Genomic DNA, 18,248 nt, shown 5'->3' on the forward strand with positions numbered 1-18,248 from the left:
TACTAGAGAGTAGGCAGAGCTCGCCTGGCCACCTCTGGGCCATGTGTGATACTGCCCCATCATCCATGGGGACCTTCCCAGTGTGTGGTACCTCAAGGAATAAGACCTGCAGCAAGAATCAAGTCGCACCCACCTCGTGGAGACCCTTAGCTCTGGCAGTGCGGGGACTCAGGACCGATGTTAGAAAGAAGCAGAGCTTCCTGGAGCTGTTTGAATTCTCCTCCTCTCTATCATGCCGCTCTTCTTCCCACCCTCTCCTATGTGGGAAAAGCCCCCTCGGTTCTGGAAGAACCTTTACTATGCTAAGGGTGCCCTATGGCTCCCTGGCCTGACAGCTGTCTTTTTCCCGAGTTCCCTAAGTAGTTGCTGGACCACAGTGTGTTTTTACCGGCATGTCGAGGTTCTCGGAACTTGTCAGCTCCTGTCTGTTGGGGATTTGAACAAGATTCGGCCTGAGCTGGCAGAAGTGATGCATCCATTGGGCTGCATTGGAACAGCTGCCTGCTCCACAGATGTCGGTGTTGACTCAGGCTGGATACAGCTCCTGCTTGGGCCCCTCGCTTCTCCCACCAACATTCCACTCACTGTCCAGGTCCCGTGCTCTCTGGAGACTTGCTCTCCTCCCAGCCTTGCTGAAGCATGTTTCTTAAGAAACTGGTTCGAGTTTCTTCTGCGGAGCAGTACACAGTTGCATTTGCTCTTGGGGTCTGTGTGTGGCCTTCAGGTCCTTAAGGTCAGGCTGTTCTCATTCTCTGTGTCTGCTGGAAATCAGTGTGGTCAGTAGCCTTGGGATGCTCCCCATAAATACTTGATGAATGGGCAGATGAACTGATAGATGTGTTTCATTATTGAATAGATTACTGAGTATCTGTTCGGCCTGAAGTTTTAAAAAACAAATTCCTCTTGGCAAACTGTTAGCTCTTATCTCCCGAGTACTTGATTTATGCATAGATGTTGTCTAATACCCTAAATATAATAAGCAATGATTTTGTGATTTAAAATGATGATATATAAAAAAGTATATAGAATTTAGTGGGAAATAGTACCTGAGGGGGAAGCTCTTTCCTTCTGACTCTGTATTTGTTTTGTGGTTGCTTCTTTCCTTGGCATGATACATGTCAGGAGAACACACTAGGTCCTTAGGGTGAGCAAGCTACTGTGTGAATCTCTGGAGAGTGCAGTTCCTGTAAAATCTAATGCAATTCAAAATTCCAAAATGTAAGCATGTTGTTTTTAGCTGTCCTGGGTTCTGGAGCAAGTGAGTCAGGATTTTTAAATTCCAATAACTTGATTCTGGAACCATTTGGAGCTTTGCCTCTTCTAGAAGAATTTTCCCATTGATTCTGACACTCACTAAAATGTCATTGTGACAAAATAGTTTGTAAGCAAAGTGTAGTAGTCTAGGAAACAAAGTCATCCCAGCCGCTGGTAATCAATTAGATGTTAGTTTTCCTTTAAATTCACTTACTTCATTAGGTGAGTCCCATCTTGGAATGGTTTTGCTAATCCGCCTTACCCTGGGAGTCACGCAGGCTAGTTCAGTGCGCCCACGATGGGCTGTAGCTCCTGTGTCTCACTGCTGGGCAGCTCTGGACCACTGTTGGTCCACACCTGACAGTCCTATTGGGCGGCAGTGGGCAGTCTTCATCGGTGGTGTAAGCCACCCAGTGGGACAGCCAAGCAGATCCCCCCAGTGATTCCAGCCAGCGGGAACTTGATAACCCCCCACCAGGCTTCACGGCTGCCGCACTGTAAGCTATGAGTCGTCATGAAGAAAGATATTGAGTGTGAGTAAATGTTTCCGCACAGCACATAACACGCGGGCCTTGGAGCCCAGCAGGTGTATTTCAGCTCCTTCCCTGCATGTACTTAACGGTCTGCTCACTCTGAGCCTTGGTTTCTTCCTCTCACCTGCCTTCCTGCATAAGTGTGAGGGCCAACAAGAGCAAACATATGGCCACTGGTGCCGTGGAAAAGCCTCCTCCCCGGGCAGCAGCGTGCTGGACCTGGCAAGGCCTGCAGCATCCCCGCCACCCTGAATATTCTTCTTCCTCCCTCAGGTCCAGTGTCCCGCCTGCCAGTTCGTCTGGTGTTTTAAGTGCCACTCTCCTTGGCACGAAGGTGTCAATTGCAAAGAGTACAAAAAAGGAGACAAACTGCTGCGTCACTGGGCCAGTGAAATCGAGCACGGGCAGCGGAACGCCCAGAAGTGTCCAAAGTGCAAGGTGAGCAGCCTGGAGCTGGAGGGAGACCAGCGGTACAGGGCAGTGGGGAGGGAGCCCTGGGGACGCTGGGCAGGTGCAGGGGAAGGCGTTTGCTGTGTCCACAGCGTCCTGGGAGAGTTAAGGGAGAATTCACCCCAGTGGCACTGCCCAAGGGGTGCCTTTGTCCCTGTTCTAGCCTGTGTGTCCCTCCGGCCAGGGTCACTTCAGCCAATCCAGTCTCATACTGAACAAATTTGATAAGATTGTCATTTTTACATTTCCTGTTATAAACATTATCTTGTAAAAGAAAAATAGGCAATTTTTGATCATCCTGTGTTTAAAATAATTGGACTAGAAAGCGTTTTTAAAGCTTTGCATTTTCTTATGTAATGATCTTTTTCTGGGGAACCTTAAAACAATATTTCTCCCCAGAAGATATTGCTATATTTGCAGCAGATATTAAGAAAATACACTGAAAAAATTAGTATTTGTTGTATACCCTAAGGCCTTTTTCATACATGCATTAAAATGTATAAACAAAACAAAGATGAGTTTTATTAAATAAAGGTTTCACACAGAATTCCTTCATATGAACAAAAGTACTACCCTAAATCTTCATATATAGTCTTTCAATTTTGATTATCAGTTGTACTTAGTTTTTTTTTTAAGAGAAAAAATTAAAAATAACAAAGTGGAGTTTCCAAACAGGCTAGTAGGAGAGTAACAACGATTAATACATTGCATATTGTTACATTCACGGTAGTTGTTCAGAGTACAAGATACAGGCACGTTGTCCAGACAATATTAGCACAAGCTTTTCTTTTCAGTGAACTGAGAGATCCCAGCTGTGTGACTGTCCTAACTACCTTGGGGTGTGTATATATATATTTCCCCCTTTTCTTTCCTTCCTTTCCCCAGGGTTCTGTCACAGTTTTTCTTTTCTTTTGGATATATACTTTAGGACATATACTGCTTTTTGCACCTGCAATGGGTACAATATCTCTTAAGTTAATGCATAATTGTAATGGTGGTTTTGATTATGATTTGCTCATTTTATTTATGAAGATCATAAATGTGTAACAGATATTTAAGAAAAAAAAACACTCCCCCACACCTGCCGCTCTACTACACTGTTGACTTATTAGTGCCTCTCCGTGGTCTTTGCCCTACTTAAATTATTTTTAAAGGTTTTAATTGTGTTATGCTAACCATTTGATGCCATTAGGTTTTTCATTTAAAAGTCCAGTTAATTCTCATGTTACTAAAATAGATTTTAAATGCTCCTTTCAGTTAAGTGTGTGATACTTGCTTAAATACCCTTCCACTGTTGGATACCAGTTCTGGTTTGGTTTGGGTTTGGATCTGTATGTTACAGTGTGTTGATGATGTTTGTCTTGAATGTATCTTTTTAAACATATTGTGCACTTCTGAAACCTGTACTTCTGCAGATACAATCACTGCATGAGAGGATATTGGTGTTCTGAGCTGTGGCTACATATCAATAGTGCTTCCTGGTGGAAGTAAAATAATTTTTAGTTCCACCCAATAAAAGTCTGAGAAGCTGTGTGAGCTTTTCTTGTTACCATTAAAATAGATTTTAAGCATTTTAAGGATTACAATTTAAGTATTTTAATAATTTTTAAATTTGTCCTTTCTTTACTTGCTTATAGGCTGAGTATGAGTGTGTGTGTGCTTTGAGTTTGTAATACGACTTTGTCAAATTTTCTGATAACTTCCTTTGGCCATTCATGTGGCTTAGGTTGGGATACTTTTTTTTTATTATCAAACTCTCTTTCTGACTTATTTTCTCCATGTATCTTCCCTATCTCCTATCTATTTCTTCCTACCCAGTTGATGAGTTTATTTGGTGTTTAGTTTGGTTTGGTTTGGGTTTTAATTTAGTTGGCTTGCAATGAAAAAAAATTTTTTTATCTGGCCAAAATATTTCCTTTTGGACACAAACATCGTTAACGCATATTTTAAAAATATATTTACTTACCTTTTATATTTTGCTTCTTAAGTTTCAAAAGTCATTACCATCTACAAGTTTGAGTAGAAAGGTCTTTCTTCCTTTCTTTTAACTGATTTCTAAATATTTTATACTTTTAATCTACTCACAATTTTTGGAATATATTAGTTATCAGATACTAAACTAACATTTTTTCAAAGGAAACCACCTAACGCCATGGTGTTTAATAAATAACACTGCCCCTAAAAGTTGGTTTATAATTTCTCTGTAAGCAAATATTAAATTATAATTATGTAACTTCTTTTCTAAGCCCTCTAATCTTGACTGTAAGTTTTTAAGTAAATTCTACATTTGCACTAGTAAGTTTCAAGCGCTTGTTTCTTTGCAGAATTTACAAACTCAAGCAAAGTTTGATAGCCTATTAATTCCTTGTTTTTATTTGAATTCTAAGTAAAATAAACTCTTTTCTCTTTTTACTTATAAATATTACTTTTTCCATGATAAATTTTTACTTTTATTCTCAAGCTGAATGACCAATTTGATATGTGGCATGGTAATAGACAAAATTTAACTTACGCTAAGATGTCAAAATTATTGTTTATAATTTTGACAGGTAAAAAGTATGTGTATTAAGTTTTTCTTCTCATTTACTATCAAGATACTTAATTCATAAGTGTGATTTTTTATATTAGGATAAATAAAAACAGTTCTGGAAATTACTTACTTATAAAATACTTTTAAGAAAATTTAAGGACAACCTATTAAGATGAACTTAACTACTTTTGTTTGTATGTCATTGCCTTTTAATGCAGTTTTCTTCTATGAGTTATGAGACACCATTTTAATCTTAAAAATAAATTTTCTACTTTATATAAAATTCTTCACCCTACAGAAAACACACACTAATTTTAAAATATCTTGTTTGAATTTAGTTATCACAAACTAAATCTAGTTTGTGATAAATAAATTCTTCTTAAGTAAAATTAAATTTAAAGCAAGTAGAGAATTAAAATTTTGTTGGAAATACAGAATCTGTTCAGCTTCATGGAAAAATTCTTTTTGAGACAGTGATTAGGTGAGATACTGGAATCTGAGTTAAGAAAAACTTGCTAGGTTAAAGTGAAAAGTAAACCCCACACTTAAAAAGAATAGGTATGAAAGTATACAACATAAAACCAATAAGAAAATACCATTGTAGGCAGTTTTGTACACATAAACGTTAGCCTGCAACTGTTAGTGAAACTATTAGTTTTTAGTGCCTGTTTATTTTTTAAAACAATGTTGAGAATCCAGTAATGCTTTTTAAAAAAATTATAATTAAATAACACATACTATATAATTTATCAGCCTTACTATTTTAAATACAAATCGTGCTTTTTAAAATTTTGTGTTTTAATTTGAAATTCTTTTTTAAAAACTAGTCAAATAATGAACACTCTGTGTGGTTCTTTGAGTGATATAGTAGTATACCACCAGTCAATGCAAGAAACAAAGTAATATTTCGTTATTTCCTTTTTTCAGAAAATGACTGCCTATATCATTTTGTTTAATGCTTTTTAAAGAAACTTTTAAATAAAATACTCATTTAATTTATTAACAAATGTGTCTCGGGTAATATCCTGCCAGATACTTCTAAAGGTGTTAATAATTTTGGATTCTAAAATTAGAAATCCCTATTGTTATCTAATATTCTAATAAACATCAGTAAAGGTAAAGTTAAGAATATTTCAGGAATGCAGGTAATAACCTTATAAGAATGATAAATGAGCTAATCTAGTTGTTCCTTTAAAGCTCTACCATTACCCAAGAACAGTAGTGTTACATGTCTTCTAATGGATAGATTTTTAAGTCTAGCCTTAACCATGTTTTTCCTCTCTGTAGTCTCACACTGGAAAAACCCATTTTTCTAAAGGCCAGATCTCAGACCTCCTGAGTATACAGTACTTTCTAACATACAAATTGTTGAAATACAGGTGGACATTTCAGGTCCTTCCATCTGATGCATCAAGGCAAATGTAAACCAAGCAAAAGTTAAAATGAGAAACATTCACTAAACACATGAGGCACTGTCTCTTTGAAACATTGCAGTGTGTTATCATTAATGATGTGGGTGGTGAGTCTGTGTGGCTGTTACATTGTTATCTACACTTTTTTAAATATTTGAAATAGTTCCTGATTAAAAATCCATAGACTGACCAGGAAGCAGGAGGACTGTAATATGACATCTTTTTGGAGCCTGCATAGTTTACAGAAAAACAACTTAGTTTGCTCCAACAGCCTCAGGGACTTGGCTGGTTTGGGCTTTGAGCTTTTGTTTTGTTTGTGTTTTGTTGTTTTTTGGGTTTTTTATTTTCTTCTTTGCGTAAAGATTAAGTATTGCTCAGCAAACTGAGCTAACTAAGCAAAGTTGGGGTTAATACTTCCCCAAGAAGTTTACTTTTTGTTAAATTTTAGAAGTTAAAATGGAATTCACCAGACACTGCCCTACAAATTATCTTCTTTAAATGTCTGATTATAGAAATATTTACATAAACATTTATGTACTGGGATAGAATGACCGCCCTGACTTGCTCTTGTATAAATAAACTTACATTTCTATTTCAGACATCTCACAAGGTACTGATAAAGACAAATCACTGGTAATTAACACGTCTTCTTTGATTGGTTTAGATGTGTGTGGTTTTTGAATTAATGGCTCAAAATTAATTAGCTCAGTAATGCCATCTTTATTTTATTAAAAGAAGATGCCTAAGTCCAGTGCTGTTTCTCAGTGGTGTTTGCACAGTGTGTGTTATATGGGGACTTGTACTAAGGTGGTTCCTGAGGCGTCACTCCAAGAGGCTGATTTCCCATGTGCCACCCCGATCTTGGTCATTACCTTTGGGTAAAAGTTTAAGGCGTTACACAGGAAGAATATGAATGACAATCTCAGTAGTGTGTAAATTGTTATCTCGGTTAATTCACAAAAGAAAGTTGTAAGGAAGGGGTAATTACTAACATTCCAAGCTGTATAACCAGTTTCGGGGAGTTCAGGTAACAAAACGTAGGTAAAAGAAGTAAGTCCTGTTCACTGATAATGTACTGTGAATTTGCAGTTCTTGTGGTAGCTCCCTACAGATGTTTTGTCCTCTTAAATCCTGTCACGTGTAAACATCAGGCAAGAATGTCCTGATTCCGTGAGTCTGCTCATGGCTCTCTCTTCATGTGGGGTTAACACAGATGCTGTGTCTGTGCCCTCTGAGCTGCAGCACAGCTAGGTAGCCCATGGCTAGCGGAGTGAGGTGTCGGGGCTGTTCCTGTTGTATCTCACAGTTGTTGCTCTGTCCTTTACTACTTAATTTACTGCCACAGAAGCGCATGTGATGGCTGCTTCCAAACAGTGCCCGTTCAGGAAATGAAAATGCCTTCCCTTCCCCTCTCTCATGTTTCTACCCTGCGTGAGATCAGGAGATCTGGAGGAGTGTTGGTCGCTGCCTCTGATTTCTTGGTGTGATGAAGTAGAAGCCTCAGTTGGAAAAAGAGCCTGATGGAGTGACGCCGGAATCTTTCTAGGGTTTATAAATCGTGCATACAACACCCTACTATTTTTGTGGCAAAAAAAAATCAATACTTATTTACTATCATGGAATCAAATATATAATGTAAATACATGCTACATTTTATTTTCAAAAAATAAATCAGTTCTGCTTATGATGAAATAGAAATAAGTGCAAACTATTTTAATGTAATAATAAATACTCAGCATGTGAATAATTAGGTACTATGACATCAAAAGGAATAATGAAGCAGATTTGTACATGTTTGCATTTAAGAAGCCTTGAAGTGTACTTCAAATATTATGAATATCCATCCTTTATATTTAAAATAATATCCATCTTTTATATTTAAGATTTTAAAATGAAGATGCATGTTTATATATACTATGTATGTATCTAAATGCATACTGGTATGTATGTCCGTGTGTAGGTATAGTGTAAGAAAATTCTGTGTTCATTAAAGCCATGCACCGTATTTTGCCCTTCTGTGTACAATGGAGTTGGCTTCTAACTGCAGTCAACCCTTCCTCAGTTACACTGGAGTCATGTCACTTAGTGAGTCATTGCATGGAAAACCATGCAGACATCTGTGTGTGTGTGTGTGTGTGTGTGTGTGTGTGTGTGTGTGTGTGTAGAAAGTGGGGTTAGGGTCTCAATTTAAATATTTTAAACAGATTTTCACTATGCCAGCATCCAAAGCACGTGGAAGTGCAGGAAGAGCCAGTACCCTGCTGTGCGGGAATCCTGGGTATCACCTGTCACCCGCAATGCTGGCCTCTCCACCTTCGCGACAGCCACACGTCCCTGGTCGCTGACGAAATGAAACCAGACCAGCACCCGATTGAGGGTCCCTCGCACAGGATAAGGGTCCCTCAGAAGGATTAGGTCCCACTGTGAGCTGTGGAGTCAGGGACATGCTCAGGTCTAAAGCTAGAGGCCCATTTTCTATGTGGATAATATTGGAGCCAGTGTGCCAAAGGATCTGAAAAGTTCATTAATCTTCAAGAAGTTGGTAAAAGTCTCTGTGTCTTCCAGTGGAAAATTCAGCTGCGCACTGAGAAGAGGCTGGAGAGCAGCTCAGAGCAGAGTGTGCCCCGCGGGTGCCAGGGCGCACTTCCTCCCCAGTCATCCTCAGGGCAGGGCCACCATTGCCTGGAACAGCTCTCAGCCGGTGGATCATGAAGGCTTAGGGACCTGTGAGACAGGACACGGCGGGGCCAGATCCCTGCCCAGCACCTGCACTCAGCACTGATGGACTTCTCCAGCATGGTGAAAGCTCTCCTCCGCAGAGCAGGTCTTCTGGTGGCCCCCCTCTCAGTCATAGCCACTCCCACCTTCCCACTCTTGGGCCAGGAACTCTGTGCACTGCGGACACCCCTGGTTTCCTGCCCCACCTCTTGTCCTTAGTTAGGTTTCACAGACACACCGCTGGGTTGAATTCAGATTCTGACGTGTCTCAGCTACCCCTCCCAGGCATCCAGTGCAAGACATCACTGTCTTTCTCTCTGCAGGACATTTCCAAAGATCCCAGTGGTTTGCCTTCCCTCACAGTGTGGGAATCCAGCAGCCAGAGCAGGGTTGATCATAGCCCCGCCCGCTCAGAGCTCTGTGGCTCCCAGCTTGAACAGAACCAAGCCAATCCTAACAACAACCCTGCCAACCTGTTACAGCCAGGGCCTGCCTGCACTCTGGGTGTCCTCAGGCCACACCTGCTTTCTTCAAGCTGCTGCAGCTACTTGCACCCCCAGCTGTGTGTCAGACAAAGCATGGGCCCTCCTGGGGTCTCTACCCTGTTGTTCCCCTGATGCCCACATGCCCAGCAGCCTGGCTTCCTGCAGCCTTGGCTAATACTCGGTTTCTCCACAAGGTTCTCCTTGGGCACCTTATCTATCAGACCATTGCAACCCACCTCAGGAGGTGATGAGGAGACAAGGTAAAGTCTGTACCCATTGAGCCATCTCTAAGCGAATGGATGTATTTTACAGACATCAGAGCAGAGATTTCGATTGACTTTGTTCTGAGTTACTTTAGAAGAGCAGTTGCTGAACATTTAGCACTATAAACAGAGCTTGAATGAATCCACTGCAGTTTTTAGCATGCCTCTTTATGTTTTGCAGTCGTGTTAAGAGGTTCCTGGTGAAAGAGCATCTGTTGGGTAGCTTGAATGATGTCGCTGAGGACTGCTGTAAGGTTTCTGGCAGGAGGGATGTCTAGGAGAGGGAGTCTTGAACTAAGGAGCAGAGGTTCACAGCCAGGAAATGTTTGTGGTTCCCTGAGCTTGAGGTTCCCGGAAGGGGTGAAGGAGAGGTGGAGTTGCAGACCACACCTTGACCTTTGCACATAACCTTAAGACACAGGTTTTCCCCTCCACTCCCGGGCTTTTGAGAAATCCTGAGCAGGAGATGTGGTGTCGACTTTACTTTTTTTTTTTTTTTTTTTTGGTCTTTTTGAGACAGGGTCTCGCTATGCAGTTCAGGCTGGCCTTGAGCTCGGTCTGGAACTTGCTATGATCCTCCCACCTCAGCCTCCTGAGTGCTGGGATTATAGGCGTGAACCACCATGCCAGGCTGACTTTACATTTTACACTGATTGCTGTCGATTTCGAGGAGGAAGTTGTAACTAATCTAGGAAAAAACCATGATGGTGAAAGCTAGGGTGGTGGTCAGAAGGGTGGAGAAAAGGATTAGAGAGACATTATGGAGTTCAACAGCCCAGCCTCCATGGTGATGGGTGTGGGAAGTTTACTTGGATGAATGCGAGCCCACACACCAAGGCGAACGGGAGACGGAGCTGAAGTTACTTTGCTTTTGGGGTAAAAGGCCATAGAACCATGGTGACTTTGACTTTGCTGACTTGGCTATGGATCGGTTGTGAAGCCCAGGAGCCAGGGCGCAGTGGAGATCCAGCATTGACACTGGGAGAGGCAGCAGATTCCCCAACCAGAGGGCATGTACCACGTGCTGGGACTTGAGTAGGGGTTAAGGGACAGGGAACCTGAGGGGAATTGGGGGAGGGTGTCAGCAGGGTGGGTACACCAGAGATCCTGTTGACTGACTAATGAGGCTGAGAGATGCAACATGATACAAATAAAAAACATGCTCATTGGATTTGGCAATTATGGCATTGTGGATAATTTTCATTTATTTTAATAAGTTTTGGGCGGATGCTTTGAGTCAGGACATGTGCAAGGCCCTTTAATAAAATAATGAAAACATGGGTGTGACTTGGGCCTTCCAGATTTTGTACATGGCCGATAGAGGATTTAAACAAGGGAAGACAAACCTTGCAGTGTTGAAATACACAGTGATGGTTAAGTGAAATAAACCAGGCTCTCAAGCTTAAATATGGTTTCTCATATCAGAAACCTAAGTTATGAATAAAGAGCAAATTAAGAGATAACAGGAAGTAGAGAAATATCTTTCTCAAAGGGAACTGGATCAAGGGATGGGGCGGAGAAATAAGAATTTGGCAAAGCTTTGCCCCTGGCCCAGTGCCAGGCCAGCAGTGGCGATGTCCTGTGCTGCTCCCATGGGCGGATAAAGCATTGAAACAGTAAAAGAGAAAAGACAGAGTGAGAAACGCGAATTCGGGGCTGTTGGCAGTGCGTTTGACTCCACAGATGGGGTTCTGGGGTGCTGCAGCTCAGTGCCCTCCTTCTCCTGCCGCCCTTGATGGCTGAGTGGCTGCTCGTCCTGGTATTGCAGCTCAGCTATCACTGTCCCCGGAGCCTCTTCTGACACTGGTGCCAAGGAGGCATCTCTGCTGGGGACCTTTCCTCCCTCCTCCTTCTCCTCCTTCCTCCCCTGGTGCTGTGGGGCCCTTTGACTATACACACATGAAGGGCAAGAGCCATGTAAGGTTTCATGCACAAGCAGGTAGTTTTTGAGGGAATGGAAGACACCTGGCTGTCTCCTGTGGGACTGCAGTCACCCAGGAAGCATTGAGCCATGAGAACAATGAGTTTGTATTCTCCTAAGGAGTTTGGTGACAGTGGAAGGGTGAGGGTGGTCGTCCACCAAGGACCCTGTGGGACAGGAGGAAATATTTACTAAGATGGAGGTAAACAACCCAGAGGCAAGCTGTGAGGATGAGTGCAAAGGCAGGGAGTGCTGGCCTTGAAGATTCTCGAGTAGCCGGGGACACGGGAAGAAGAAGAGAAGGAAGCAAACCAGGGACTTAGCTGTAGTGCAGCCCTGCCTGTGTCCCTCTCTTCCTAGCAGGACTTTGTACCACCAGACTCTGATCATAAGAGTTGACTTGAAACATGCATGAAATTGGCCCTAATAGTAAAAGAAAGCACTGGAGACAAAGCTGAGTGTTGGTCTCCTGCCTCATTGTGAGAGATGCCAGATGACTCTGATCACCATCTTCATCTTGCCCAGGTGGCGGTCCTCAGTGGCGCTGCTGCTTCTGGTTTCCTTGCGTTTGTCTTTCCAGTAACCATCTGTGAACAGTCAGCTTCTCACTCCACCCTGGATGCTCTCCGTGACTCCTGATGCAGTGGTTGAGGATTCATTTCACCTGTTTACCCCCTTTCTTTCTTCCAACTTTTTGTGCTTGTCACTTTCTTTGATCATCTAACAATTTTAAATAGTATATGGGCACATTAGGCCTCCTGCACTCTCTTTAACTCTATGTCCTATAGGTTGTGGGTTTATGGTCTAATTTAACATTTGCATGCTAATCTAATATTCTTAATGCTTTGGGTTTTTTATCTTAAAGGCAGCTAATATTTAAAAAGCAGTTGGTCATTTGTTGGAGACCATTACAAAGCGGCTCTGAGCAAGATTTAAATTTAGCTCATTGGCTTTCTATGTTTACCTGTGAGTCTGTCCTAGGCCTCGGCCCCTTGCCTAGCGATGGGAGCTGATTTTAGTAAGTGAACCTCTATGAATCACTGGTCCTGGCTGAGGCCTGTAGTGGCCTGTGAGTCCAGAGATATTTCAAAGGGCAAGATAAGGCCACAGCTGAGGGCTCCTGGCTCTAACACCAATTAAGCTGTAGAGACTACAGCTACAGGGATCTCACTCCTGCTGCCTTATTCCCACCATAAATGTCATCATGGAGATAAGACAGTTCTCCCTAATGGCATAATTTACTACCTAGAGAAATCTTTGAAGTCCTACTCATTTCCCATGCTTTGTGCAATATCTTCACTCTTTGTTTGGACCTAATAAATATGGGCTTCCCAGAGAAGCTCCCTGTCTTAGCCCTCCTGATAGCTGCAGAGTCAAGAACTCTGCAGAGGGTTTTGATCCTCCTGGAACCCTAAAATCATACCACTTGTCTCATTTACTTAAGCTTTCACAGTATACTCCTTTGGGAGATTGGGGATCTAGGTCAGACCCCAGTAGTCATTTACATAATAAAGGACATTTTGTGAAATTAGGGTTACATTTCTTTTTCTGTGAGATCACAACTTCCACGACAAAAAATAACGTCTAGCTCCTTGTTGAGTCTTCAGTCGCACCATGTGCTGTTATGGAAGTTGTATGCCTTATACCCTGTTTTTCCTGCAAATGGTCCTGATTTTTCTTTTTTCCGTAGTGAGTATAGAAATACCCATGTTTTTATCATGCTGTGAAACAAATAGCTCCTCCTCTAGTTGGTCTGTAGTCCGCAGTTACTCGTAGAAATGCTCTGGAGACTGACTTCCTATTTTAAGCAGAACCAATTCCCCTCTGGTTTTCTGGCCTTTGTTGAGGGGCTCCTTAGACCTTTGTTGTGTTTTGTCTTTCATATGCAGTAACAGTGTCCCTTCCTGAATTTTACACTGCTCAGATGAAATGCTGCATGGTGATGTTGCCTAGGAAGGGAACAGTGAACTCAACATTTCTACACAGGTTTAGCTTTGCTCTCACATTTTATTTTGTAATTGGACAAGAATGCTAGGTTATCATATTTTACCATATCTTTAAAGGCTTTATCTATGTATTTTTAAAAATTTTCCTGAAGTACAAAGAGTTGGCGCAGTAAGCTGAGTAAAGAACTGAGCTTAATTTGTGGATTTTCTTAAAATTCCTTATAAGGGTTTCTTCTGATTAATTCTCTCAAATGTCAGAAGCCACTGATGGAAATATATACATAAAAATACTTTAAGGGTTTGGTGTCATGCCTATAGTACAGTATTGATTTATGATAATAGTATGTAGCAATTCATTTATTTCTTATTTCCTATTTAAACTGTAAAGAATGACTTTATTTCCTGGTGAAAATAGAGAAACACTGATGGACAGAGGTGTATTGATGTAATTCTAAAATAGGCTGAATATTTAGCGGTTCATGTATTGTTAATTCTTTTGATTAAGTGGATCCTGTGTGAATTAGAAGACCATGTTCTGTTTCTGATTTAGTGTACAGCATGAGCATGGGATTAAACTCAGTGTGAAGCACTTGAGGAAAGATGCACCTGTTTTATTTGTCTTTTGTTTATATATAATAATACCTCATACCAGGTCTTGACCCATCCTGTGGAGAACTCTGTGGGCACAGAGGTGCTCCTTTGTGTCATTTGTGTCCATTACAATGGGAGCTTAACCTCAGCCTCCTGTTGAGGAAATGTGGTACCTGTCTGCTATATTCATGTTGCACCTCAGGCTTTTAAGTGCAGAAAAGTGTGAGCACCATTTGGCACATGAATACCTGATTCTTCAAATAGCCAACCTTCCTTATTACAAACGGAAGGAAAGCACTGTAAATTGTAACTAAGTAAATAACTCTTGTGATTTATGAGTCATCCATTTAATTTCATGGGTTAGGAATACCTAGTCTGTCCTCATCGCTCTGTTTTTATTGGCACCAGGAATTGAACTCAGGACCTTGCACATGCTAGGCAGCTGCTGTGCTGCTGAGCAGTCTCCCCTGCTTGTCCCCATTGCTTAAGGGAAAATAAATTTTAATGCTAAGTATAGCTACTTGGGAGAGCAATTTTTTTAGCAGAGCTGAACTGGTGAATGATTTTAAGCAACAAGAGAAAATAAAAAGCTTCATGGGGTAGGGGCTGGACTTTATGTAAATATAATTTTAACCTGTGTTTTAGGGCTTTCCATATTTACAAAAATAAACAGATGGCATTGTCTTGGATTCATTTAGCATCTGAATCTTATGCTCCCCTAACTGTCAAGAATTCTGAATTGGAACTTGCTAAGCAAAATGTCACATCTTCCATGCACATGGGCTTGCATTACCAGCTCATCTCTCTGTATCAAACAGTAAAACACTTGCATGCAATCACAAGATATTAACAGGCGTGCTAACGGAACCATGCACACCCCAAGTTGGTAAATTGTGACACAATTCCCATGCCTTTATGAACATAAAATATTCAAATTGATTTATAGAACCATATCACCCTGAAGTATTCAGTATTACTAGGGCGCATTTTCGAAACTTACAATTTTCCATTTCCTCTGCAGGAACTGATCCACAGGACTTGAGCTGCTTGCCGGGTGCTGAGTTTTATATTAATTAGGGAAGACTCCTAGAGGGAGACAGAAATGGGAGCTGTTGGTAGTTAAATGCAATAATAAATGGACCACATGAAGATTTTAGGATGGAATGAAGCAGCATTACAGCCTGACATAAAATGACAGTTACAGTTGTATGTGAAGTTTTGACATATGTGTGCTACAGTGTCAGCCACGTACTGAAGAACTTTGGGGAGCCATCTTGCTGTTGGGAAAAGTTTCAGTAGCAGGAGGGGAGAAGGTGGATCAGGCCAGGGTGACAGAAGTGGGCAGAAGGGCTCAGGCACCGTGGAGCTGACTGCCCTAGACACCAGGCTGGGGTTCCCAAAGAGGCTTGAGCTCAGCCCCACCTTTGCCTTCATGGTGGGAGGCTCTTAGCACTCAGCAGAATGAGCAGACAGAGTTGAGATTTCGTCCTCCACTCTCTAGGATTCCCACGCAGCCTGCTTCCCGGGTTCCAGGTCTGAGGGCAATGCCGGGTTCTTGTCTGCATTTTGCTCTTTTCTTCTCCACATGTACAGTTGCATTTGGGCTGTTCTGTCACTGAGGCAAGTGTATGAATGTTGTTATTCTCTAGTTTTATTACGAAAAATTTTGATAGAAGAGTGCTTTCTTATAATTTCTGTATTCATATCTATATGTTTTATATTAAAAATTGTTTGAAGAATTTAAAAATGCCAGTGTCCTGGTGCAGAGTGCTGTGCAGCATGAAGTATCAGGCGTGCGGAGGGCTCTACACAGACGTCAGTGCTCTTCCCTTCCTAGATCACTGACGCTGCTTCTGTATTGGCAGGGTCTCTTGCCTCCCAAGATCAAACCTAGTGTGCACTCAGCTTCGGAGCTTGCAGTGTTTGCTGCTCAGCCTTACCTAAAACACACTCTCTCCTAGCAGCCACCTGACTTGCAGAGGGCTGACCTGGCTCCAGGGTTGGACGAGCCTGGCCGCTGTTTCTCCTCAGCGCCATCCACTCTGCAGTTGTGCTGGGTCATTGGTGACAAGCAGCACAAAAGGGACAAAGTAGGGGCTGCCGAAGAGTTCACCAGGCAGGTGAAGGGGTGCACCTTAGAGGCCCTCACCTGCATGCGCCCCTTCTTAGGCCTGGTGTCTCATTTTTATTTGTAATTTATATTCTTTTCTTTCAAGAAAGCCCCTACATTTAATGATCTACACACCCCGCAAAACCTGAGTTCCCTGCAACTAGACTATCATGTAAAAAAAAGAATCAATAGCCATATAAGAGGAAAAGGTAGCCAGCAGTGAGCAATGGAAATTTGGCTTTTGTTGCCTGTGTCTTAAGCACTCTTCTTTGCTGAGACAAAATACGTGAGACACACAACTTAAGGGGAGAGTTTATTTCAGCCCACAGTAGAGATTTCAGCCCATAGTCAGCTGGCTCCCAGTTGGAGCAGCCCAGCAGAGGGCATCACGCAGGAGAAACATCCATGGTGTGGGGGCAGCAGGCAGTGGCAGCAGCGGCGGAGGCAGATCCAAATCTCCTCCTTGCCCTTCTTACCCAAAGGCTACGAGCCTTTTGGGCGGTACCACCCACACACAGGGTGGGCTGTCACATTATCCACACCTAGCACTATGCTAGTTCTAATCAGCAGACTAGTTTGGTACCACAGTCTTGACCTAAATATCACACATCCAAGATCCAGCCGGCTCTGGAAAGCCCATCTATGAGAACATGAGGCTTTAGGGGGACAACTAGACACAGTCATAACAGCCCACATCGTGATTTGTTAGCCAGCCTGGAGCATAGGCCCAGATACCTTTGGCCACAAGCTGACTCAGGCCTATCTGGGAGGTGCTGCCTGGTCCAGCACCAGCCCCAAGAATGGGAGAAAGAGGACTACCCGGCCAGGAAGGGGCTTGCAGCTCCATTACACAGGGGATTCTTTTCTTACACTTGTAAGTGGGGAAGGGAGAAGGGAAGATTGGAACTGACTTCTTCATATTGATCTGACTCAGTACATACCAGGCTCAAAGCTGCTGTATCTCACACTGCATGGAAAAGAGCATCATTGAATTTGTTGCTAGGGAGATGGGAAGTAACTTGGTTTTAGGCAACTAATGTAGCCAGACCCAAGACACAGGCCTCCCTGAATCCAAAGACCCCACGCTTCACCTCCTTGCAAACTGAGCTTACCTGTGAGGAGCCACTCAGCCTCCAGAGCCACTCCCACCTTTAAACACAGTTCCTGCCACAATTCTAACTTCCCGAGGTCTTGCCAGCCACTTCCCAGGCCTTTCTCTCTTGGTTCCTTCATTTCTCTATTATAGGAAGTGCTTGCCCATAATATGCTTCCCTCTATTTATTGTTACGTCTTTAAAATTGTCATAATCCCCTGGTAGGTAGACGATGATAGACAAATGGATGCCTGTGTACGTGCGTTTTTCAGAGGAAACGTGTCCCTCTGCTGTGGGTACTGTCTGCTGTTATTTTCTAGTCTCACAATTCTTGTTCAAGTGCACATTTCTTTAAGCTAGAGCATGAGGGGTTGTAAAAAAAAAAAAAAAAAAACCAGATGTGCCGTGTACATGTACCGACTCTGCAGTGAATATAATCATTACGCGCTGCATACATGGATTAGTAACATTTTTAAAAAATGCTAATGCAGGGGGCTGGGGCTATCGCTTAGCAGCATAAGTGCCTGCCTGGTAAGCCCAAGGTCATGAGTTCAATTCCCGGTACCAACAAAAAGAAAAACAAGGGGGAAGATTTTCTAAAAATGTTAATGCAGTTTAATCACAATACTGCAATGCTGCATATGATCTGGAGTTAACAGTTTCACAAATCTGTGTTCCCTAAACATGTATAATAGGTATATATTTCAAAGTGAATCATTTTCTTCAACTCTCAACCTTTTCATTTCCCTCTTCACAAGATCTCCCTTTTTTCCTGAGTGATTTTGTCTCACCTCTGAAATCACTGACCAGCTTTTTTAAAAATACATTTGTAACTAGCTTTCCACCAGAGTTTATAGAATTCCCACTGTGTGTTAGGCAAAGAAGAGAATCACTGCAAATGAGTCAGGAAAATCTGTAAACCCTGGCCCAGGCTTCATGAGC

General features: G+C 42.2%; 1 protein-coding gene across 2 annotated transcripts in view; it reads left to right on the top strand.

Annotated features, from left to right (window-relative positions):
* Nucleotides 1–18,248, top strand: part of Rnf217 (ring finger protein 217) — a 100,414-nt gene that overhangs the window by 68,967 nt on the left and 13,199 nt on the right. For both annotated transcript variants that reach the window (XM_063235041.1, XM_063235040.1), the window contains one exon: nucleotides 2,061–2,225. In XM_063235041.1, the coding sequence (XP_063091111.1) occupies nucleotides 2,061–2,225 (165 nt within the window). The remainder of the gene's footprint in view (nucleotides 1–2,060; nucleotides 2,226–18,248) is intronic.

This window comes from Cavia porcellus, unplaced genomic scaffold (genome assembly GCF_034190915.1).
Source record: "Cavia porcellus strain 051 isolate PalLab524CR breed Dunkin Hartley unplaced genomic scaffold, mCavPor4.1 scaffold_24, whole genome shotgun sequence".
NCBI lineage: Eukaryota > Metazoa > Chordata > Mammalia > Rodentia > Caviidae > Cavia > Cavia porcellus.